The sequence below is a fragment of the Schistosoma mansoni genome, chromosome 3 (genome assembly GCF_000237925.1).
Source record: "Schistosoma mansoni strain Puerto Rico chromosome 3, complete genome".
Lineage (NCBI taxonomy): Eukaryota > Metazoa > Platyhelminthes > Trematoda > Strigeidida > Schistosomatidae > Schistosoma > Schistosoma mansoni.
The window spans coordinates 13,846,401-13,872,892 of record NC_031497.1 but is presented as its reverse complement, the minus strand read 5'-3'; the positions used below and the strand labels follow the sequence as shown (position 1 = coordinate 13,872,892).

Sequence of the window (26,492 nt, the reverse complement as noted above, 5' to 3'; positions counted from 1 at the left end):
TTCGTGTTGTAAGGATTGCTTGAGTCGTCAAGGTCATACAACCAATCAGAGCCATTGTGACGGTCAAATATATGAAAGAGATTGCCGTAAGAACCCGTTATTGCATACCTGTATATAAAATGTAGGTTATATTGTATGATAGAAATATGAGATTTAAGGTTGTAAAGCACCGACTACAGCAAATATATCACATCTCGTTTAGTCCTTAAAAATCCAACTTCCGTATCAATGCAGAAGTCTCAACATTAAACATAATCGCATTGTCGGCTCATTAGTGGGATTTTCGCGAATCACAACAACTCTGCATCAGACGAAACATATCTTACAGTCAGTCACTAGGAAGTACCTCGAAAGCAAGTAAGGACATCAATGAACCATTTTTATGGAAATCGGGCTTACAAATGGTCATCTATTATTTTAGTGAAGGAACTCGATAGTGAGAAGATTAATAGACGAGCTGGTTAAGCTTCGGTTGTACACTGCATTTCCATAATAAGGGAGGATACAATTATTTTCTTCTCACTAATATACCATTGCTACAGTAAGTGGATGACTTTTCAGTTAACAAAATACCACAAATATCTTATTCAATACACGCTTTAGTCAACCACATGCAACGTAGGACCTGACATATATGTGCATCGGTGCAAGTTGTCTTACCATACTAGTACAATGAGATAACATTGCCAAGACAAGTAAATGAGTAGCAGGAATAGTTACAGTATCAGCAGTAGAAAAGCTTATGTATGGCAAGAAGAAATGTAACCAGATTTCTGAACTCGGGATTCAAGGAAGATAAAGAGTGAATATATCTGCGCAATTGCAAACGATTCTGAGCCATGTAACACCTCCATATGTTTATGAGCCATAATTACCAATCATTGCAAGTACTTAATAGTATTCTCCTGAACACAGAGACAAATAGTGTGTAACGTGTTTACCAGGTAAAAATTCGTGCACATCATCCTTTAGTCACACCGTTTCAGACATAAGGGATTAGTGATACTACCACCTCATCTAGTAAATGAATACCAATTGATTTAACCACAATATTGATTGATTAAGGAGCTAACAGAGAGAAAGATTATAAATCCAAAACACTGAACGATAGCACTAACCAACATCTTTATGAAAAAGTATGTTGAAGCTTTTATCAAGGCATTTTAATACCTAGATATTTGACGAAATCCCCACCGGTCAATGCAGCCAGACGTTTACGTTTTGCACTACATGAGTCACCAAACCACTTACACGAAAATTCAACGAATCAAAATCATGCATGCATCTGATTGATCCGTAGATATTCGATAGTCACATCCGTTTATTCATTGTAATTGTTATTTAATTTTTATCGAAGAAAACAGATAATAAATAAAAAAAACAAGAAATACATATTTTTAAAGTTTACCTATCATCATCAGACCATCCACATAAGAATTTATCAAAAATAGCATCATTTTCATACAACATACAAAGTTGTGATCGAAATGGTTCATGAACTGAATAAATTTCACACGGTCGATCGCCCATTCTCATATCCCAAACTGAGGTAGAGAAAAGTTTAAGATAAATAATGAGTGAAGAAATCGGTAAATACACGAGTAAAGTACTTCTAGCTTTCGGTAAACTATAACACTACGTAGGTTGAGTTTCATAAGGTCGAACTTCAACCAGCAGCTTGATCAACAGTATGTAGTGAAGTGTGAACAAGTAATAGCTCATATCTCTACGAAATAGCCAGGGCGCACTCACCAAACCGAGTGTGGATACAACTCACTAAATTGAAACCTCTTGTGATTCAGCTCAAAGAACAGTAAACCGTAGCAAGTAAGTTACTACACTCACGTTTACTGGCAAGCATTTTAATCCGTAAACTTGTAAGTTAGTAACGAAACAGTGAAGCAAACTTATAAGCTAAAAGAAACTACTTCTATGAGAAGAACGCGATAGAAAACGGAGGGGGACACTGAGTATTACTATCATTAAATTTCTATGGAACGATGTTTAAAATCACCTCGAAAAATATCACACAACAATACTGATAATAATAACCAATGGAGACCATTGAAATCGTTATGTTCGTCATATGGATTACTACTAGACCTGAAGACTAGGCCATGAATCTCCATGAGGCAATCAGTTCTACCAACATATACAGAGCTATCGCTCATCTCGACGATTAACCTTGGGAAAAACTTTAACAAACCGCTTTATCATAATAGTTTTGAAAAGCTGACAGGTGCCTCTGAATTACTTTACTATCTTTAGTGTGCAATCATACTAGAACCTACTGTTTAAAACGTTTGGAATTAAACAACAACTTGCGTATTTCATTGTAAAAGCGTGTGTTCAATCTTCTCCTTCAAGATATTCAATAAATCGTCTTTGATATCCAATAATCCAATCCAGTCTGCCGAACCTTCGGAGTTATGGCACTCAGAACTCGACATCAAAACTATTTATTTTTCACTTTACATTTACAATCCCAATACACATTAATTTTCAGGTCAGTCTGTTATAAGCAACGTAGAATCTGGTATATGTGTGCATCAGTTTAAACTCCAACACCATATCAACACAGTGAGGTGAAATAATGGAAACAAGTCTCAGAGTGATAAAAGTAGTGACAATTTCAGTTGTAGCGCGACGGTTTAGACGTAGACAATACTCAATAGACACAACTATGTGCTTATAAGACGGATAATTGTAACGGTATGCGTATCAACACCAAGGTTCGACTAAACAATTTCAAATAAATTGAGTTCTAAGTCGAATACTAATCATAAGTAAAGGTATATTTGTTCGTGTTTTGTCCTAAACCGATTACCGCTTGTGTGTGATGTAATAGTGGAACGTGTCAGCCACTTTCTGAGGTGAAGAGAATTATGACCGATAAGAAACGCCTCATTATATTCTTTATTTCTTCTGTACTTCACAGGCTATAAATTTGGAGTTTATAGGTGAGGTAAGTAAGGTCTATTTCATGGTGACAACCATTTAGGTTATTCTTCTTCGAATATGCTTTGAGTGGTCTATACCCCTCTTAGATATGAGGACATGATGAGGAATATTTAGCAAACACTAAATACAGTTATAAGTAAACCTGTAACAACTGGATTTCTGTAGAAAACTGCGCGAGCAATTGGTATCAATAATGATGAGTAAGGTGCTAACTAAGTACAGGTGTGTAGTCGCCTGGGATTTCCTTATTCTCCGGGTTTTTAAGGGTGTAAATTCAAGTAATGTGCATCTTAGTGCTACACATTCTCTGTAGATCTTTAAATCATTCGATAAACGATTTCTCACAACTCTCTAAATTATTTGCACTTATTCATGAGGAAAATGTCAGGATGGCGCTAATGGACAATCACCTGACGACTTCAACTGTTATATATGATTGACCGTTTATAAACGGCCAATACACATGGTCTCCACAAATGTTCGTTTTAATCAGTACCTTACTAATAACCATAATGCCTCATTAGTCCTCGAATGATATGATCGCCACTTGTGGGAAAACGAAAAATCCAGACGTCAATAAAAAAAACTATGAAACAACTGTTTCTGGTAAAAATTGAATAAGTTGGTTCACCTATAAAAAAGTAATGTTCGAAAATTTTGGAAATCAATCCGTTCTTCTTATACGGGAAAAGATTTGGCGAACAATATTTGTTGTTGTCTTCACTTAGCGTCTAATATTTCATAACACAGATGGTTTAATCATGTACTTTACACTTAACTGTGACCAGAAAGATGGTAGACTGATATTTCAAGCTGTTATGAAATCAGTGGACATGTATACATTCTCAAAAGTAGTTTGTGGTTAGTGTTAGCAAAATTTCATTGAAAACGTGTTGTCGCGTCTCAAAAGTAACTCTAGTAATAGTTTGGTAGCCTTCTTAGCCAGTTAAAAATGACATAAAACCGAACAAAAATATTAATCGGTCCAACCTGTCTCACCCCGACCGTTGCTGCTACCTTGACGTGGTGGTCGGGCTTGCCTATCGTGATGAACCAATCGAGCTATACTGGCTGGAACAATCGTTCCTCAAGGTCCTACCATGCCAGACAGGTCGGTTGAAGAGCGGTAAGACTAAAAGCAGCAATCCCAAGGTCCGAAGGCGAAGTCGTACTGCCGACCGTACAGAGGTGTGACGGCAGTAAGGTGTTTCCCTAGGACAACCAGCATAACAGCGATGCTGCCTTCCCACAAGGAGGGGTGGGGTTAGAAAAGGTCGACCCTAAAAATGCACAACTCGCCTTATCCCACGGATTTCCGTCTCCGGCGATAAGGTCCTTTGAAGAACGGAGCTAACACGTCAAAAACCCCCCACAAAAAGGCCGTGCGTGACCGGCCTCAAGCAGTTGTCCTTTGGGCACTGAGGTCACGCTCCCAGGTCGTTATGATCAACACTAATCCACCTTCTTTTTCAGGTCCCTCAAAAAATACCCTTCCACGGTGTGGGCAGCCGGGAAGTGATATTAGCCCTCATACCCTTAACTGCACACGAGACCAAGTTGGTCACATTCAAATCCTTCCTACACATCCTAATGACTCTCTTATCTCCACGACTAACCCTTCCCACGTCCTTTTATCACCTCGCACCGCTAGGGCAAACGATTCGAGTACACGGAACGTTATTCCTGGTCTCTTGAAACTACGCTCTAAACTACATGTAGGAACTTTCAATGTCCGTACATTGTGCCAAATAGGACAACAGGCTTCCTTAGCTAGGACTCTAGAATCTTACACCATCGATGTGTGCTGCGTCTCCGAAACGCGCATACAAGATCCGAGTAGCGTCATTCATTTGACCTCACCTTACCAAAACAAAGAACCATCTCGATACACGCTTCGTGTATCTGGAAGCCCTGATGCTGCTTCCCGTAGCCTCGCTGGAGTAGGTATAGCATTAAGTCCCAGGGCAGAACTCGCTCTTTTAGACTGGATCCCAGTAGACAGTCGTCTATACGCTGTCCGACTAAACGGAACAGTAAGGACTCGGAAAGATAGGGACACTCGTCGTTGCCTCTTCGTGGTCTCTCCGTACTCTCCCACTGACTGCAGCTCAGACGATATAAAAGATGAGTTTTACAGGAAACTTTCTGACCTTCTCCGAAAAGCTAGGCGTTCTGATGTAGTAATAGTGGCTAGTGACTTTAATGCTCAAGTAGGTAAACTAAGTGAAAGGGAAAGACACCTGGGTGGATCTTATGGTGTCGTGGCTAAAAGAACAGATAATGGCGACCGTCTGTTGCAGCTGTGTTCAGATAACCGCCTATTTCTTGCAAATACCAACTTCAAGCATAAGGAAAAACATCTTTTGACATGGCAACCACCGAATTCGTCCCAACGTTGGACCCAATTAGATCACATCGCTATCAGCCACCGATGGAGGGGCTCGATAGAAGACTGTCGCTCATTCTGGAGCACATGTTTAGATTCAGATCATGCTCTAGTGCGAGCACGTATCTGTCTGCGTCTTACTGGACGTAGGAAAGACACTGCAGGGAAGCCTCTAAGGGTTCTACTTAATGATAGGCAAGCGAAGAATATATTTCAGGAACAACTAGAAAAACAGTTAGGCAGCTATGTAAGTTGTGCCCACCCCGAGGCAGCGTGGAATGATATCCGAAAAGCAGTGATATCCGCTAGTAAGGTAAGCCATAAGGTTATGGAGAAACAATGGATCTCGGCAGCATCTACCACACTGATAGATGCTCGAAAACTCATCCCACCTGGCTCTGAACATAAAGAAGAGCGGAGTCAGCTTAAGCGAATGCTAATAAGAAGCCTACGCAATGATCGTGAACAGTGGTGGGTAGCGAAAGCAAGAGAGATGGAAAAGGCAACGGCAATAGGTAACAGCAGACAGCTATACAGACTTATTAAAGAAACCGGCATTAGGAACACAACTATTAGCGAAACTATCTCAGACAAAGATGGGCATATTATTCATTCTCAATCCAGGAGATTGGATAGATGGGCAGAACACTTTAGGGATCAGTTCAACTAGCCTTCAGCCACACTTCAGTTACCCACGATCCCCAGTCGTCCTGAATGGCAAATTGAGGTAAGTCCTCCAACTCTCTACGAGGTTGAAAAAGCTATAGGAAATCTGAAGCGAGGGAGAGCAGCAGGCCCTGACAGGTTGACCCCTGAAATTTTTAAGGATGGTGGTCCAGTACTAGCAACGAGATTGACTGAGGTCTTAGGTAGAATCTGGGAACTGGACGTAATTCCATCTGACTGGTCCCAATCACTGATTGCACCAGTCTATAAGAAAGGACAAAAGTCCTCCTGTGACAATCACAGAGGAATCAGTTTGACCAATACAGTGTCTAAAATATTAGCTTCAATAATACTTGGACGCCTAACCAAAGCTCGTGAAGAGCAGACTAGAGAAAACCAGGCTGGTTTTCGACCTGGACGTGGTTGCATAGACCAGATATTCACTCCACGTCAGGTCCTAGAACATAGACATACATTCAGACGTCCCACAATAGTAGTATTTCTTGACCTTAAGGCGGCATTTGACTCCGTTGATCGTGAGGTTCTATGGTAGTGTTTGTCAGTGAAAGGAGTACCAAAGAAGTACATTAACCTCATAAAGGCTCTCTACTCGAACACAACTGGTCGAGTTAGAGCCTATGGCGAACTGTCATCAGAATTGATTACCTGAAGTGGTAATCGTCAGGGCTGTCCACTCTCCCCATTCTTGTTTAACTTTATCGTTGACATGCTTTTGGAGATAACACTTTCATCATCTCAATCCCCTGGAGTTGAACTTTTACCGGATGCTCACTTGTTGACTTAGAATACGCTGACGACATAGTTTTATTTGGTGAAGATGCTGACGAAATGCAGTCTTCTGACCACTATAAGCAACTATGCAGGCATGTTCGGGATGCGATTCTCTCCCTCAAAGTGCAAAATGTTACTTCAGGATTGGGTTGCATCGACACCTGAACTAATGATAGGGAGTGAAGTAGTTGAGCGTGTTGACTGCTTCACATATCTTGGGAGTCTCATCAGCCCTTGTGGTCTGGTGTGTGACGAAATCTCAGCACAGATACAGAAGGCTCGTCTAACTTTCGCCAACTTGCGTCATTTATGGCGTAGGCGAGATATCCGTCTAGCAACAAAAGGACGGGTTTACTGTGAAGCAGTTCGGTCCGTCCTACTTTATGGCAGTGAAACATGGCCGATAAGAGTAGACGATATTCGTAGGCTACTAGTGTTCGATCATAGATGTCTTCGTATATCCTGGGACCACCAAGTAAGTAATGCAGTTGTTAGGAAACGGGTACTAGGTAAGGATGGCAAATCGATTGATGAAGTAGTGAAACTTCATCAGTTGAGATGGCTGGGACACGTGTTACGTATGCCCAATCACCGACTGCCCCGACGTGCAATGTTTTATGGTGTAGAAGTAGGTTGGAAGAAAGCTAGGGGCGACCAGACCAAAACGTGGCACAAATCCATGAAGGCACTGAAAAGTGGAGTGAGCCATGTTGGTAGGTGTAGACTACCTGGTTGGGATTCGCGAAATGATAGCAACCGATGGTTAGAGACCTTGAATGACATGGCTCAAAATCGTTTGCAATGGCGAAGGTGCATTCGCTCTTTGTGTTCTCCCAAATTCTAACCTTCTGAATTCTTCATGTCTCTATCTTTTTTCTCTTTCCAAATTTATTTCACTGGATTATAATCCTTCAATAACATCTTCAAACCCTTATCTTTCACATAATACTTATACTCTTACTACTTCTACCACTATGGATTTGAATCGACAACTGCATCTCTGTGCTAATGTGGTATGGCAACTCGAACTGATGTACGTACGTACGAAGTTCTACGTTGTGACTGACTGACTGACTGTTGATGTGTATGGGATAGAAGGGCCAGGTGATCTGAGAAGTCCAAATCGTCTAGTTGCACCCAAGCTGTTCATCGTATTCTGTGCTTTCCCTCAAATGTGAAGGTCTTCAGAATCCAGTCGACCACCAGAAGAAACGGAAAGAGGGAGAGTAAGCAGTCTTGTCTGACTTCGGTCCCCACTTGGAATGAATCTGTCAGCTGTCCTCCATGCACTACTTTGCACTGTAGTCCGCCATATGAATTACGTATGATATTGATAATTTCCTCAGATACACCATAGTATCAAAGGTTTCATAAAGTCCTCCTATCCACACTGTCAAATGCTTTCTCATGCTCAAGGAAGTTGATGTATAGTGACGAGTTACATTCAACTGATTGTTCAACGATGATCCATAGTGTTGTGATTTAATCTGTGCACGACTGATCCTTACGGAATCCAGCCTGTTGATCTCGAAGTTGGACCTCTACTGAGTCTTTAATCCGGTTCAACAACACTCTGTTGAAAATCTCTCCTGGTACTGATAGTAGTGTGATGCCTCTGTAGTTCACACATTTGTTCAGAACTCCTTTCTTTGGTATCTTGATGAGGCGTCCTTCTTTCCAGTCTGTCTATGGCACTTGTTCTTCCTCCCAAATCTTCCTGAATAGAATGTGGAGTATCTTTGCAGTTAATTTTATGTCTGACTTTAATGATTCAGCTGGTAGGCTGTCTGGTCCTGCTGCTTTCCCGCTCTTGATTTGTCTGATGGCCATCCTGATTTCTTCGATCGTTGGTGGAGTGACGTCTACAGGAAGTTGCTGCTTCGATATCCGGTGGATTCAACGGACTTGGTCCATTTAAGAGTTTCTCGAAGTGTTCCACCCATCTGTTCCTCTGTCCTTGAATTTAAATGATTGGCTTTCCCTCTTGTCATTGACTGATCGCTCTGGTTTATTATATTTCCCTGTCAGTTTCTTCGTTGTGTCATATAGCTGTTTGATATTTCCTTCTCTTGAAGCTTCTTCCGTTGTCGTTCCAAGCTCTTCCACGTATTTCTGCTCGACGTCTCTAATGCTTATATTCACTTGCTTGTTTACCTCTGCATATTCAGCTTTTGCCTTGACTTTCTCTGTTCTTGTTCGGCTTTTTTTATTTGCTGTCTTTTTGTTCTTCCTTTCTTGAATCTTGTCCAGGTTTTCCAGCGAGATCCATTCCTTATGATGATGCTTCTTGCGATCCAGCACCTCCTGACTTGTTGAAGTCAGTGCGTCTTCGATGCCTTTCTAGTTATTCTTCATAGTAGTTTCATCGTTTTTCAGTAGATCTTGTTAGGCTTGCAATCTGTTGTTGAGAATTATCTTGAAATCGTTGAGTTTGTTAGTAGCTCAAAGGAAGGCTGTATTGAACCTTTGTATTGCTGTTCCCCCAGTTGTCCAGTGCTTCTTTAGCTTCAGTTTGATCTTGGCCACAACCAGCTAGTGGTGATCTGAAGCTATGTCAACTCCTCTCCTGATTCTCACATCTTCCATTGTCCTTCGGGATTTTTTGTTGATACGAATATGATCTATCTGGTTCTCTGTGGTGTGGTCCGGCGAGATCCATGTAGCTTTGTGTATGAGTTTGTGTGGGGATATTGTGCCGCCTACCACCAATTTGTTGAAAGCATATAGATTTGCAAATCTCTCGCCATTCCCATTCCTTTCTCCTAATTCATGTCATCCCATGATATCTTCATAACCGTTGTTCATTCCGACTTTGGCGTTTAGATCTCCCATTAGGACGGTCAGGTCCTTTCTTGGGCACTTAGTTATGATCGATTGCGGCCTTTCATAGAACTGATCTTTATTGTCGTCATTGCTATCATTGGTGAGTGCATAACATTGATTAACATTCATTGAAATCCCCTCCTTTGTTTTGAAGGATACTTTGGTGATCCTGGATCCGTGAGATTCCCATCTTATAAGTGTATTATGTGCTTCTTTGGACAGCATCAGAGCAACTCTATGAGTGTATGGAGCATTTTCCTTTTCGTGGTCGGAGTACAGCAGCATCTCTCTCTTACCTAACCTTTGCTCTCCAGCTTCGGTCCAATGGGTTTGCTGATTCCGAGAGCCGCCAAGTTGTATCTCCTCATTTCCGTTGCTATTTGACTGGTCCTCTCAGTCTCCTACATTGTCCGAACATTTCACGTACCTATAAAAATTGCTGTTCTGGTTGTTAAAAGGGGCACCGACCCCGTTACTTCGGAAGAATCTCGGCGTTCATCATGAGGAATCAAAATTCTTCCCTTAACCCCCAGGGCAGAGTTGAAGTGGTTTAAATTGTTTATTGTCGTTAGCTTTTTTAGCAAGATTGTTTTTCTACGAGATGGGGTTGACGATCACATGCTCAACTCTTCTCCTTTACCCGGACTTGGGAGCGGTAGTAACTCTAGAAGAGCTACAGGAGTAGTTTGCATCCGTTGTGCATCAACCTAGTCATGCCTGTAACTTGGTATGCATGATGTAATTGTCTTTAGGAACGTATTATTACCTTTATTTTTATTATTATATTGTTACGTGCAGCACATACATAAACACTTCTCCTATTGCTTTTCTTTCTTCCTTTTCATATTAAAATGCAGCAAGAATAAACAAATAAAACAATCTGTGACTATTCTAATAAGTAGAATAACTCTAATACAATCATATAATATTATACTAACTGTGTATCAGATTTACCAAGTTACTGTTCGAGAAGAAAAATTCGAATTATTATGCCACTTAAAAGAAAACAATTTTAAACAATCATACTATCATGTATGAATCCATTTTACCCAATAAATAAACAAACTACAGTAAAAGTAGATGCGTAAAACTAACAGTGTAACTCATTCATAGGGATTTGGAACTATCGAGTTTTTCGATATTCAGGAGTGCAATATTTCGGGAATTTGTTGACTTATGTGTATTATATGTATCCTTAGCCCATGGTTCGAAATAGCCTTTTTGCTTTATGTGTTAATATATTTGGAATTCATCATTTAAGTTTGCATATTATCTGACTATTGATATTCAATAATAAATCTCCGTAAGTCTTTATTTAATGATAACTAATTGTATAAAGTGTCGATGGTTGGAGCGATAGGTAATAAAATCGAGTCTCCATGTGAAAATGAACAACAATAGCATGGAACTACATTCAGGTGACAAGTCAAAATACAAATATAATTACATCGTAACTGTAAATCTAAGAAAAATAAGATGTCTTCGAAAAAGGATACTGAGATCACTAATATCCAAACAATATACATATATATACAAAATTAGATAAAATTTCTGGTAAAATTATGATTTCACTCACTTTTCAATGTTAAATAATCTCTGGCTAAAAGATAATTTCCAGTATGACCGAAGCGAAAATCTGATAAACTTGCAATAATATCAGCGAAAAATCCCAGATTTTGTGAAAGACTTGGATCTTCAAACACTAAAATACGTAAAAGTCAACTAAGCAGATAAATTTGTTAGTGTTTGGTAGAATAAATAAAAAAGAAAACTTTAATCAAGTAGTACGATGACAAACATTAGGAAGGATATGTGTTATACTCATTGTTGGTATTCAGGAATGAATTCTAAACAAACTTTAGTTTGAATGTCGACGAAGAGATTATAAAAATCCTTGAAAAGAAACATAATGCGTTGAGCACTTTAGTTGTTATGGTTCCATAAAACCACAAGTCTTCGTTACCTGTTGGGCCTCTTGTGATCGAGGCGGTGATGGTAAAGTCTCTTAACACGTCTCTATAGTGATTATTTCTTCTTATGGTTGTCGAACTGATGAGTTTCTGTTCAGTTGATGACCTTCCTCTCACCGATAAGTGCAGTGTTCAAGGTAAACGGATTGTATATATGCATCAACCTAATCAGGGTCCACAGACTACATTCATTTGAAGAAACATATGCATTTTTGAACGGTGGTACTGGTGTGGCGTCGATTGTTGCCAAATTAGTCAATTCTTCGAGCATTAAAGGAGAGAACAGTAATCTACCAGCCATTGCTGTTATAAGTGATCGATAGTATTTAGAAGTTCGTCTAAGTTGATATATACGCTAATGTGAAGCTGTATACTGCAAAGTGAATCAACTACTTTTATGCACCGAATCACATTGACCGACTTAAAATCATCTTGACGCTCAAACGATTTTTTTATTTCTTCTTCCAACTTTTGTGACAGATCTGACGTGGGAAAGTTATATACACTTAGTTAAAGAATCAGTATTCCCAACAAATTTGAAAAGGGATGGTATATTTTCGCTGTTTTTAATGTAGAATATTAAGTGAAATCCTATGAAAACGACAATGCAAAAATACAATAATCCCTGTATCTAATGATTATACGATCAAAATATAAACAATAATTAGCCGTAGGATAGTTCTAGAAGTTTTATTTATTATTTATTGAAACGCAAACATTGGTAAAAGGAGGCACCAAATAGATATGCACCACATAAATCATTCAATTTGTGTGAGCGCTGGAATATTGTCCGGGTGCCCAAACCGAAGGTGGTTTTCTTAGGGGGCCACACCCCGAGCGTTTGACCTAGAAGTCTAATCTACGAGGCAGTAGAGCATCGTAAGCAGATGCAGTCCCATGGTAGCCGGTGACCAAAAATAGGTTCATACGCCATTCGTTCCTTCAGAATATTGGAGCCCATGTACAACATTAGTTCGGAATCAGCGTTTTCCAACTCCCCTAGGTGGATCCTTCGTATCCACCGACCCGGTTAAAGCGCTGGACATTCACTTTTTGTCCGCTCAATTTCGTGAACAACACCCCCGCAGCGAAAAGGCAGTGAGTAGGACTTCCCTGGCAGTGGTTGTATGCACGTGGTCATGTGAGAGCATTTCCAGAGAGAGACAGAGAGAGAGAGCTGACTCTCCCCACTCTCGGCCGTACCAGGGCATTTGGGTGAGTATCTCCACCTGTCTAGAAGTTTAATCTTTGTTAATTCTAATCCGATATACAATTATTGGCTATCTGGACCTAGTAGCTTAGACAACAGCACTTTCGAGTTTCAATTAACAAAAAATGGGTTCAAGTCTCACATTTTGGCCATCAACACTGAGTTTTACTTAGATCTAGCTGACGAGTTCAGACAGAACGAAATCCCCATCTTGTATCTCAGAGCAAACTGAAATCCAAATATACTAAGGGCTTAGGTAAATAATTCATGTCAATAGGGTATAAATATTAGAGTTGACTTCTCAGACTTTTGCATCGGATTTACAAGAACTTCGGTTTCTGACAGATTTCTACTAGACAGACGAATTATTTTAGCTAGTCTATGAGAAACAATCATTAAACACTGCTTTTGTACGTCATATCAATGAATAAAATCGATCCACAAATAAAGTAGGGCCTGAAATAGGTCCACAACTACATACTGAACTGTACCTTTACAAAAATAAAAGTGAAGGAGTTGAAATTAGAATATCAGTGATAGTAAAAACACAGCACAGAATATTATTTCGAAATAACGAACAAAGAAGATAGAATACATGACAATAATAAGATTTATAGTATTAAAACTAATGAATAATTGCGTATGCTCTATCCTGCTTACGATTTTCAGCAATGTTATCTAAATGCTCGACTATAGACAATTCGCATTTTAAAATAACCACCTCCCTTGGTAAAAGATATAATTAAGAAAAACCGTAATGACAGTTTAAAAAAACTAGTGGATATTGTCGCCTGTTGATTTACAACCAAGCAATCGCAGTCAGTCAGCTACAACGTAGGACCAGGCACACAGATGCATCGGTCCAAGTTGTCATACTTCATTGGCACAACAAGATGAACACCGAAATCATGAAAGTAGTTAATTTAGTGGTGGTAGTATATAAAAGAAAGGTTGTATATAAGGATATAGTATAGGAAAGAAGGCAGACGTGAAGCGGTTTTAATCTCAACGTTTAAGGGAAGATAAAGAGTGTATACACCTGCGCCATTGTGATCGATTCTGAGCCATGTCACCCACAGTCTCCAACCATTGGTTACGACAGTCGCGCAGACCCCGACCAAGTAGTCTGCATCTACCAACATGGCTCAGACTAGAAGTTAGTGACTTTGTGGACTGATACCACATTTTAGTTTGGCTACCCCTAACTTTCTTCTGACCATCTACAAAACCAGTCAGCATTGCGCATCGTGGTAGTCGGTGTTCAGGCATACGTAACACGTGGCCCAAACATCTCAGTCGATGAAGACTCACAACCTTATCAACTGATTTACCATCATTCCCTAATACCCTGTGTCTAACCTCACTATTACTTACCTGGTGATCCTATAAGATGCAAGCAATATTTATAAGGCATCTGTGGTCAAAAACTAGAAACTTACAAGTATCTTCTATTCCTAATGGCCACGTTTCGCAGCCGTAAAGTAGAACAGGGCGAACTGCTGAGCAGTATACTCATCCTTTAATTGATAGACGGATATCTCGTCTTCGCCATAGGTGACGTAAGTTGGTAAATGCCAAACGGGCTTTTTGAATCCGTGCTGAGATTTCGTCAGACATCAACCCATTAGGGCTGATCAGACTTCCATGATAAGTGAAGTTGTCGACGTGTTCGATTACTTCACTCCCTATCCTTAGTTCAGGTGTTGATGCAGGTCAGTCCTGGAGTAACAATTTACATTTAGAGGGGGAGAAACGCACTCCAAATATCCTGGCATTGTTACTCAGTTCTAACAGAAGACTCTGAATTTTGTCAGCGTCTTCACCAAACAGGACTATGTCATCTGCGTATTCATCTTTTATTACACCTATGGCTATTTGATATGTTTAGTGAGGGAAAATAAATAAATGAAATATCCCATAACATATTCTCAAACGTAAGTTCCTTTGAACTTTTTCAAGTTTTATAAAGCAAGTTACAATAGTTGGTAAAATAACAAAAACTGTGATAGTAATGAGTTATTTGTAGGCTATTCCGTCGAGACTGTAGAGTAATTATGTAAGATTAATGCCATAATATCTTCAGTGAACACACATTAACCATGTACATTTCACAAGTCAAGAAGTAAGCAAGAATTAGGGATTCAGAACACTTCAAAAAATTTACGGCTTTAATGAGTTGATATTACGAGCATTATAGAGTGACAATTTAAAAATATAAGCATTATACAATGCATATATCTACATTTCACACGTAAATCAACTTTATTGTATATGGAACAGCTTACCAAGTACATGGTTGTCACATAGAGCACGATATCGCATATCACATAACCGAATCAAACCTCGACTGGTTGAATAGGCGAGTATATTACAGTGAACAGGGTGAAACCGTGAACAAGTAATAACTTCACTTAAATCCTCCATATTTGGTGGTTTTAAATCGACAATAGCTAGAAAAGAGTCGATCAAAACAGAGAGCATATTAACAATTAAAAGAATAGGAAGAAAAAGTTATGCAGTCAGGACTATTGATGACAAGCTTTTTATTCATAACTTGTTCAAACAACTGAACCATACGATAGTGCGAACTGTGGCTAAAACTGTACAATGTTACGTGCTGACCTATTCTAACCATACATATATATTAGCACAGTTTGAGGATTTGTAACTGTTAAGCCTGAAAAATAAGTTATTGAAAACAATAATTCATTCCTTGTTTTTGAACCCCGACTATTTAGCCTTTGGAGTACATCAGTTTAGTATGATTACAATTGAATTGTAACACTTCTTTACACTCGAACTAGTTTCTAAATTCCATTTGATCACTTTGACTTTCTTTTAGTTTTCCATTACTCAATGATTCACACTGATTCTTGTTTATTAAACCAGTCAATATAAAATGTTATTTCACCTGAATAAAGTTGAAATCATTTAAAGTTAGGATACAAAATTGAACAAGACCTAGATTCAGTTATGTTTCGAACAATATATGGCGAGAGTTATTTCTACTTTTTAATTGTTACGCCAAGAAATACAAATCAAACCAATTTATTCTCAAGTTATTTATTAACACTAATGATAAGCACTGATTGACCATTTTAGAGAGGACAATGAAAACTGATACACAGAAATATACGCATGACAGCATGAGTAACTTAAAGTTTATCAAGATTTAGACCATAAGTAATTCCAGATAACTACGTTGTTGAACATATACATTTATCAGAAAGTCTGCTCTATACTTAAATCACTACTATATGCACACATAACCGGCTTGGTGTCTTATTAAATCGATAAGCTGTATAAAAGATATTTGTTTGATATGCTTTGGAATAAATCATTAAATCGGTCCGGAAATTTGGATAAACCGATTAAGTTCAATTATCCATACTGCTATTTGTACCTTTCATTCGCATCTAAGCAAATTCTTCATAAAAAAGATGATGTTAGTAAATCAGCTTGCTAGGACTCATACAACAATATTTTAATTAATATTTTAGCAAAAACTAGAGGTATTAGATTCCATTCTGTTATGGAGGAAGCTTGCCGTGATTTAATCAGACGAAATTTCCTATTATTAAAATCAATGAATAAAATGCTAACCGATAAATGAAATCAATGGTATAATATGACCAAGAGATAGCTACTCACGAGACCGTATTATTGACTTAAGCCTCCGAATTATTGGAAATCAAAGGCAAGAAACAAGAACACCAGATAAACGAGTTTTAAGAGATAAAATAACATTTTTATATACAGAATATGAAAAGATAAACATAATAAAATGTCATAGGTGGTTGGAGAAAATCAGTTCGCAGGTCACTTATTCTCTAATCAATTAAGATCTAACTTTTGGGGGGTCTCTTGGCATAATATCACATTCCCTATTCGGCAAGCAATACTGACTTATCAACCAGTGGGACTATTCATTAAATTCATGTACACTTAAACGGAATTATGTAGAAGATATAAGACATACTATATGTTTATCAACTGATTATGGTAGTAAATAAAAAAATTTCGCTTCAGAAAACATAAAATAAGGCTTTCTGTTTCGATTGTTAAAAAAGTAGACCACCAGTCATTTTTTAAGTCCCACAATTAGCAACTGCACCTTCGGTTTTAAATCTTGAAATGAAAAAGTATACATTTGACTTTCATAAAAACTGTACCATAAAAAAGCACCAAATAATATATATATGGAAAATCAGTGACTTTATACACAAGTACAGATACGAAAGAGTATTAGGGAATCAACTTCTTTCCAAATAAAGTGTTGAATGAATAGCATAAATAAATGCATTGAAATGCAATTGTTGCCCAAAAAAAATGAAAGACGGTAGAATTCGTGATATGACTCGAAATTAGCTTCAGTTATATAGATGTATTTATTTTGTACTTTCTTCTAGATTCTAAGTTATGGTGCTATTTCATACTTTAAATTCATTTATTCCATTCCTTTTCGGACCATATTCCTCATATCTAGTTTTATTATCAATAACACTAATATTATTTCAACTATCTTGCTACATATCTGATTAATCTCACATTGTGGTGAGGGAACCTGGGCTGAATCTGTATGTTTGAATTATGGCCTACATTGACCGAGATTATTTGAGATTTAAAAAATACAAGAATAGTCCATTCATTATGAATTATGGATATATAATTCTAGAAATTTAAAATTAATAGATAAACATACTAAATGATTGATTGGACACATCTAAATGCCAAAGATTAATGCGTAAATCATCAGCCGAAAGAAATGTTTCTTGATCAGAATTTACAGAAACCGAATTTATATGGTAAGCATGAGCATTGGCGAATGAACGTCGTGGGCGTGCTTCGATTGTAAAATGATGAGATTTACGAAACTTCGGAATACGCAGTTTATCTGGAGTAATTATGTGAGGAATTGGTGGTCCGATCATATTCAGTCGATCCGTGCTTTCATCCCATAAACTAGCATTCTCATCGTCACGTATATTAAAATTATAGGCTTCATAATTTCTTTCTGATAATCTCCAGAGTTTAATGGTTTTATCTAAACATAGTGAAAAAAACATGAAACTATTCACAGGAAGTAAATCCGAAGTAGAAGAGAGAGCAAGACCGTTACAGAGTATTCAGTGGTTGGTACAATATAGAAAAATACTTTTGCTGACACTGAAACAAGCTTTGATGTAATAAACAATCATTCGGAAAAAAGAACCCAATGTACTAAGAAATGAAAGCTGCAAGAACAGTATTTAAGTAATTATTAGATTGACCACTCGAACGATTAGTTGTTTGTTGTCTTTAATGTGTGCCCCTCGACTCAGTTTACAAGAAATACGCCCAAGTTTCATTTAATCCCAATAGACTATAGACTAAGATAAATTATCCCGAAAGGTTATGACGAGCTATAGGTTTTAGCACAGTGTTAGGTCATTAACTCAACGTCCAAATATTTCAAACTAGTAAATTATAGATTGGTTAAGACATCTACGTGGGAAAAATTATTGTTTATAAGTGTTTATGGGTATTCAAAGTGATGTGTTGGCGAGAATGATTGGTTGTTCGCTTAGTCAGACTAGTAGATAGTCTGACAGGTGTCGGGTTAGTTATATATTCTTCTGTCATTATTATTATTAATTGTTGTAGCCCCTCCGGAGGCTACTGCCGGTCCCAAGCCCGGATAAAGGAGGAGGGTTGGGCATGGTGTTAGCTACCCCATCCCGTAGAAAACTAACGCGCTAAAAAAACGCTAACCAGGAAAAATTATTCAAACCATTTTAAATCTGCCCTGGGAGTTGAAGGAAAATTTATGACGCCTCATGATGAAAGCCAAGATTCTTCGGAAGTCACGAGGTCGATGCCCCTTCTAACAACCAGAACAACGATTTTTATGGGTACGTGGAAAGTTCTGACAATGTGGAAAACCAGGAGAGTCTTCCAAATTGCTGCAGAAATGAGGAAATACAACCTGGAGGTGCTTGGGATCAGCGAAACACATTGGACACATGTTGGACAATAACGACTAGCTTCAGGGGAGCTTCTGTTATACTCCGGCCACGGAGAAGAAAATTATCCACATACACAAGGCGTTGCACTGATGTTATCCAAACAAGCACAAAATGCACTTATAGGATGGGAATCTCATGAACCCAAAATAATCAAGGCCTCCCTCAAAACAAAGAAAGAGGGCATTACAATGGACGTCATTCAATGCTATGCGTCTACCAACGATTACAATGAAGACGTTAAAGATCAATTCTACGATAGGCTGCAGTCAATCGTTGAGAAATGACCAACAAAGGACTTGAACATTCTGATGAGAGACTTAAGTGCCAAGGTTGGAATGGACAACACCGGATATGAAGACATCATGGGACGACATGAGCTGGGAGAAAGAAACGAAACTGGTGAAATTTGCAAATTTATCTGCCTTTAACAAACTGATCATAGGTGGCAGCATATTCCCACACAAACGCACACACAATGCCACATGGATTTCACCAGATCACACTACACAGAATCAAATCGACCATATGTGCATCAATAAAAAGTTCAGAAGGACGATGGAGGATGTGAGAACCAAGAGAGGAGCTGATACAACTTCAGATCATCACTTGCTGGTCGCCAAGATGAAATTAAAACCTAAGAAGCACTGGACAACGGGGCGGACATCACAAAAGCTTAATATGGCTTTTCTTCGGGATACTGACAAACTCAACAAATTAAAGATAACCCTCAACAACAATTTCCATGATTTTCATGAGCTACTCTCAATGGAGAAGGAACTACTATGAAGAGCAACTGGAAAGGGATAAAAGAGGCAATCACTTCAACATGTCAGGAGGTTCTGGGCAATAAAAAGCACCACCACAAGGAATGGATCACTGTTGATACACTGGATCAGATTGAAGAAAAGAGGAACAAGAAGGCAGCAATCGATATCAGCCGAATAAGAGCAGAAAAAGCCAAGGCACAAGTCGAATACACAGAAGCAAACAAGCAAGTGAAGAGGAGCATCAGAACCGACAATTTATATATTTATATATTTAGCAATGACGACGGAAAAGGCTGCAAGAGAAGGAAACATGAGACAATTGTATGATACAACAAAGAAACCCACTGGAAATTACCATAAACCAGAACGACCAGGGAAAAGCGAAGGAAAGATAACCACCAACATTGAAGAACAACGAAACAGGTGGGTAGAACACTTCAAAGAACTCTTGAATCAACCAGCTCCACTGAACCCCACCCAACATCGAAGTAGCACCCACGGACTTACCAATCGATGTTGGCCCACTAACAGTTGAAGAGATCAGCATGGCCATCAGACAAATCAAAAGCGGCAAAGCAGCGGAACAAGACAACATTCCAGCAGAAGCACTGAAAGCAGATGTAGCAGCAACTGCAAAGACATTCAACATTCTCTTCAGCGAAATTTGGGATGAAGAACAAGTACCAACAGACTGCAAAGGACTTCTGATCAAAATACCAAAGAAAGGCGATCTCGGCAAGTGTGAGAACTACAAAAACACTACTCTTCCCTCAATACCAGGAAGTCCAACAGGGTATTGTTAAACAAAATGGACTCCGTAGACGCCCAACTTCGAGACCAACAGGCTAGATTTCGTAAGGGTCGATCGTGTACAGACCAAATCGCAACTCTACGGATCATTGTGGGACAATCAATTGAATGGAATTCATAACTCTACATCAACTTCATTGACTACGAGAAAGCATTTGATAGTGTGGACAGGACAACACTATGGAGGCTTCCTCGACACTACGGCATGCCTGAAAAGATAGTCAATATCATACGGAATTCCTATGATGGATTAAACTGCAAAATCGTGCATAGAGGACAACTCACTGACTCATTTGAAGCAAAGACCGGTGTCAGTCAAGGTTGTTTACTCTCACCCTTTCTCTTTCTCCTAGTGATTGACTGGATTATGAAGACGTCAACATCTGGAGGGAAGCACGGGATACAATGGACAGCCAGGATGCAGCTGGACGATTAAGACTTCGCAGATAATCTGACTCTTCTATCACACACGCAACAACAAATGCAGCAGCCTCAGCAGCAGTAGGTCTCAATATACACAAAGGGAAAAGCAAGATTTTCCGATACAACATAGCATGCACCAATCGAATCACACTTGATGGAGAAGCTTTTGAGGATGTGAAAACCTTTACATATCTGAGCAGCATCATTGATGAACACAGTGGATCTGATGCAGATGTGAGGACGCGGATCGGTAAAGCAAGAGCAGCATATCTACAATTGCAGAGCATCTGGAACTCAAAACAACTGTCAACCAACACCAAAGTCAGAATTCTCAATACAAATGTCAAGACAGTTCTACTGTATGGGGAGGAAACCTGGAGAACTACGAAAGCCACCATCCACAAGATACAGATGTTTATTAACAGCTGTCTACGCAAAACACTTCGGATCAGTTGACCAGACACTGTCAGCAACAACCTACCGTGGGAGAAAACAAACCGGATTCCAGCGGAGGAAGAAATCAGGAAGAAGCGCTGGAAGTCGATAGGACACACATTGAGGAAAGCACACAACTGCGTCACAAGACAAGCCCTTACATGAAGTCCTGAGGGCCAAAGGAAAAGAGGAAAACCAAAGAACACATTACGCCGAGAAATAGAGACAGACATAAAAAGAATGAAGAAAAGTTAAATAGAACTAGGAAGGAAGGCTCAGGGCAGAGTGAGTTAAAGAATGCTGGTCGGCGGCCTATGCTCCATTGGGGGTAACAGGCGTAAGTAAGTTGTTGGATTTTGCCGGATTGTTATCGTTTTTTGGTGCGGAATATATTTACGTTCTGATCAGGCTAATCACGTGTTCTTGATCTGAGTTGTGTTGAAGTCCTGTAGAATAGACACTGGGAGGGAATCTAGTGTAGATATTCGTCTAAGGTAAATTAACGTCCCATGGGTAACGACGAAGAAAAAGCGAGCGTTGCAACACAAAGTGAGTAAAATCATCATTATCTTGTCTCAACAAAAAGTCCTTTTTAATTAGTTATAACATTTCTAATCAATGATTGAGCTCATATTTTCACATATTCAACAACAAGCTAACATACAACACATACATTTATGTTGACAAAATTCTACACAACGATCATTAGTAATGATGGGTTATGAAAGTTGGAAACATAGTGAGGACATGTAACAATAAAGAGTCATTAGGGACTATCGGAGGGAATTATTCCGAATAGAGACTAATGAAAGACAGTTTATTACCTGAAGCTATGCAAAGAATGATAGTCATTCTGAATTCGAGTATGTCGACAAATCAAGATCTTCGGGATGGCTTCTTATGAACTAGGCATAAGACAATATTAGGCTCAAAATATGAAGAGATAATAAATCAAGGGTGAAACCAGATACATCACTGTAACCGATCTTCAGCTATTTCTACAAAATTTTCCAAAAATTCTATTTACTTCCGACTTTAGAAAATCCGTTACCAAGCTTATATGTCTACATACGCACCTCCATACAACGATCTATTTACGCCAATGACAAAAGAGCTATCAACTAAATCACTTCACTTGCAGCCAAATTAGTCATGAATATCAAACACATCAACAGACACTTACCATTAGCTGAAAGAAGGTGATGAGCAGAAGAATATGCTTGAAGCCAAGTAATTGAATTAATCTTCTCTTCGATCTCCAGAGATTTTAAGTAATCAAATTCTGGTTCATGACTCGTAAATGTGCAATAAATATCATATAATCCAGCCTAATTAAGAGTGAAAACTGATAGTGAAGATAAGAAAAACCTACATCTTTATTATTTTTAAAAACCGTAACACGACCTGCCTTATCACCAGCAGCTAACAATTCTCCAGACTCATTAAACTCGACGCATGTAAAGTTATCACCTGTGTAACTAATTCACTGGGGGCGAAGGGAAACTTACCATCAGCGATGTCTTCAGGATTTGATCCCTTTATTTGGCTGACATACCATCTAATTGACTCTGAAAAATAAAACACATCACGAGAATATCACCAGCGGCCGATAAAAATATGTTATTGGTTTATATCAATTATGCACATTTTACTCAGCTTTTTATAAATATGTATAGAATGGATGAAGCTGGCTTCAAGTTTAAGCATCTTATAAAGGTAAAGTTAAAGTGATTTTGAGTCATATTCGTTCCGGTAGTTACAGGCTTCTTACATAGTTCTATTACATTTTAATGATGAAAATTATAAACTGCTGGGTTGTGATGAGGAACATAAGCTGCTATTTCCTAAGGATGATTGGTTAACCATTCGTCTCCGCAAAGCTAGTCTAGAAACACGATATACTACTGCTGAGTTTTCAGTAATTATTATCTTAGCTTATTATTTAGTTGAATCAGGCTCAACAAGATGTGCAGTTATTCCAGACCAGAAAGTTGACGGAAAACAGTCAGTGTACGAAGTACGGAAAATGTGGGGTTACTTCGTACAGATTCCCCGACTATTGAATTTAGAACGTCTTAGGGCTGTGTTATTTTCTATTGAAAGACTTGAATAAGTAATCATTAAAACCAGGCAATATGAAACTATGACAAATTTAGAGTATTCTTAGAACAAAAATAGTGACTCACATACAATCATATACAACATACCTCCAAGCATGATAATTCATTGTTGCTTAAATGATGAAATGACTTTATTAGTGATTATGTATTGATCCAGAAGTTTTATTCATATGTTATCATATGACTGAAGTGATGCTTATAAGCTTAAACTCAAGGGCAGCCGCCGAAAACAAGTGTCACGCTTTTCATGCCGGGGAAACCTGACGCAAAAAATATGGAGTCACTAGTTGGATGACTTACCATATAGAGTCTTATGCATAATTTACACAGAAACACCGGAATATCGCCTCATCTGTCATTTAAGCGCCACTGATTCGAAAACACCGCGACAGCTGATCCTAGAGTGGATCCGAATACAGAACAAACTCAGCTGCTAGGTAATATTATTAAACACAAGTATGATAAAACAGAGAGAAGAATGTAATACCACTTCTTAATTAAACTTCAATTATTTATGTTTTCCTCCCCATCGATTTCCGTGAAATACGTTTGCCTAAATAAAACCCATGAACATAAAATTGATTACATTATGAGTTTCATTTTGGAAAGGACAGGAGGCTAGTTGGCGTGCGTTATTCCTGGCAATAGTGGTCATTCAGTCTATCAAACTTTCTTTTGAGAGCGTCGTCAAATGGAGTTCCAACCACGTGTTGAGTTAATAAATTTCATTTGTTGATGATTGAATGGGATAGTTGGTGATCAGCTGACAAGGAATTTATTGTAGGCTTGTGAACTTTTTTGGAGTGTCCTCGTAAAGTCTCTGTTTTGGTTGACATGAAAAGTGAGGACATATAAACTGAAAATTTATCACTAAGTAATTTAAAAACTGTGGTCAAATCACCTGTAGTTCTTTGATATGATAGTGGAAATAGCTTTAGTTTAGCCAGTCGGGCATCATGCAAGAGCTTTTCTATTCCAAGAATCAACTAAGTTGCGTTTCTACGAAGTTTTTGCAACGCAGTGCTATATACCGTGAATGTATCTGTACTTTGGTAACAGATACGCTTCATAATGCACTTGAAAGCATTTATCGGTAACTGCCAGGTTCTAGACCAGTCGGACAATTTCTCCGGGTCATTTGGAATTTCTAAGCTATCGCCTTTACTTTTTATCGCTCTTCGTATCTTGAAATAGTCAGGATATGATAAAACCGTTGATTGCAGGATACTAGGACGGTCCTTTTCCTACAGGAGGAACAGCACCGGCCCCGACATTATACTCTGCAATACTCCGCTAAGCACACTTCCCCAGCCAAACAACTTCGAGTTCACCCGTGCTCTTTGTTTGTGCCCATCTAGGAGGTTTTTTATCCACATCAATAAATTGCTTCCAACCCCGATATTACTTGACTTACATAACTGTCGGTTGTAAAGAACCTTGCCAAAAACCTTACTGAAGTCAATGCAAACTACATCTATAGGTAACTGTTGGTCCTTCATAGTGCACCAACTTTCAGGAGCCGCTAATAAGTTAGTAAAACAGGAGTAAATTCTTCTATGGCCGTTGTGCCTCTCAAAAAGAATTCTAAAATTTTAACAACCATGCTGGTTAGGTGCACAAGTCCACAATGTTCATATTTGTGTCTCGAGCCTGTTTTGAAGACAGGACTTACTATGGCATCCTTCCAATCTTATGGTAACTGGTCTTGAGTTGCAGAAAATTATTACATGTGCTTAGGAGATTCGCGAAAAAGTTTTTTTTTCTCATTTGAGAATATTTAGTGTGTCCACTAAATATTTCCAAATCTTACCTCAAGTTACCAGGGCATATCAGTAATTGTAAGACCTCATCATCCGACAAAGGTTAAATCAGCTATTCCACTACATGGCTCAGTAACATAGTGACTGTTAGGCATGCAGGAAGTCATTAATCAACGAACATTTGACGAAGGCCTCTACCGTACTTACCTAAGCTTCCCAAAAGAAGACAGATGGTCATTTTCCCATTTCATATTAACACAGAAAATAAACTATCTCCATCAAAAAATTACCGAGATCATTAGAAACAATAGCAACAGGTTTTGTTTTCTCGAAAAAAGTCTACCCAGTCAAACAGTGTCGGACCTGCGGATGTAAATAGGCATAAAATTGAGAAAACTAAACATTATACACAAGATAAGGTGACCAGTAAACATTTAAGGAAAGCAAGCAGATTACAACGCAAGGTAGGATGTGGTTGTCTAATCTATAAGATCTTACGTGGAAGTCACATCATTGTCTACACTGACTCATCGCACCTAATAATCATCAATATATGATGAAGAACACATTTGGTTAGAGATAGGACAATATATTTAATATGAGTAGAAGGGTTACACAAGAGTGATAACACCTGCAAGGTTGAGCCATGCCATCTAATAAACTTAATTAATTCCTCCCGCCTTCTCTATTGTTGGGTTTTTTTCCATTTTAAATGTTGAATGACTAGTTTCACAGTTGTCTCATGTTCAGCTTGAAGGATTTTGTGGTTAGAGCACAATGCCACTACACAACTCTCCAACCAGAATCAATGTGACGTTGGTTCAGTACCAAATTGAGTGGGCTTGTGCCCCGCTGGAGGTTACCAAAAATAATAAGGATACTCCGGTTATTGATAAGCTGGATAATTTCCGGAATTTAGATTATTCAATAGATTTGACATATATAAGATCATTTGTGACGAGTGGTAATGATCTTGAAGTAACCAAGTTAAACACACAGTATAGCGACTGATTCCAGGGTGATTGGTGCTGTTGACATTTTGATCACTAGCTCGAGTCAGAACAAATGAATGAGTCCAGATTATTATGTGGCTGTCATTGCATGAACCATCTAAAATGATCTTATGATTGTAGAAAATATTAGAGATCACCTTCCACCTACGGGACCCACTGTATTCTCGAAAATGTCCCCACTAACTCTTGAAACGTTAACATTGGCTGAGAGCCAAATCGCGTAGTAGAATATTGAAAAATCTATCCATCTAACAGCTCATATACATCGACTTTACATATGGTGCTGGATCAAAATAGAAATGATTGGCATTAAAATGTAAATTATCAACGACACGACACGAAAATCACACC

General features: G+C 38.6%; 1 protein-coding gene across 1 annotated transcript; it reads right to left on the bottom strand.

The window, feature by feature from the left end:
• Positions 1-1,404: 1,404 nt before the first annotated feature.
• Smp_172910 (putative protein phosphatase pp2a regulatory subunit B) lies at positions 1,405-23,756 on the bottom strand (the record flags this gene model as incomplete). Its single annotated transcript, XM_018799318.1, has 9 exons — positions 23,669-23,756; positions 23,456-23,628; positions 22,757-22,816; positions 22,621-22,718; positions 22,432-22,576; positions 17,511-17,852; positions 15,094-15,258; positions 11,205-11,330; positions 1,405-1,544 (listed from the first exon to the last, which is right to left on the bottom strand). The coding sequence occupies exons 2-9, from the start codon at positions 23,463-23,465 to the stop codon at positions 1,405-1,407; spliced, it is 1,086 nt and encodes a 361-aa protein (XP_018651119.1). The 5' UTR covers positions 23,466-23,628; positions 23,669-23,756.
• Between the last annotated feature and the right edge of the window lie 2,736 nt (positions 23,757-26,492).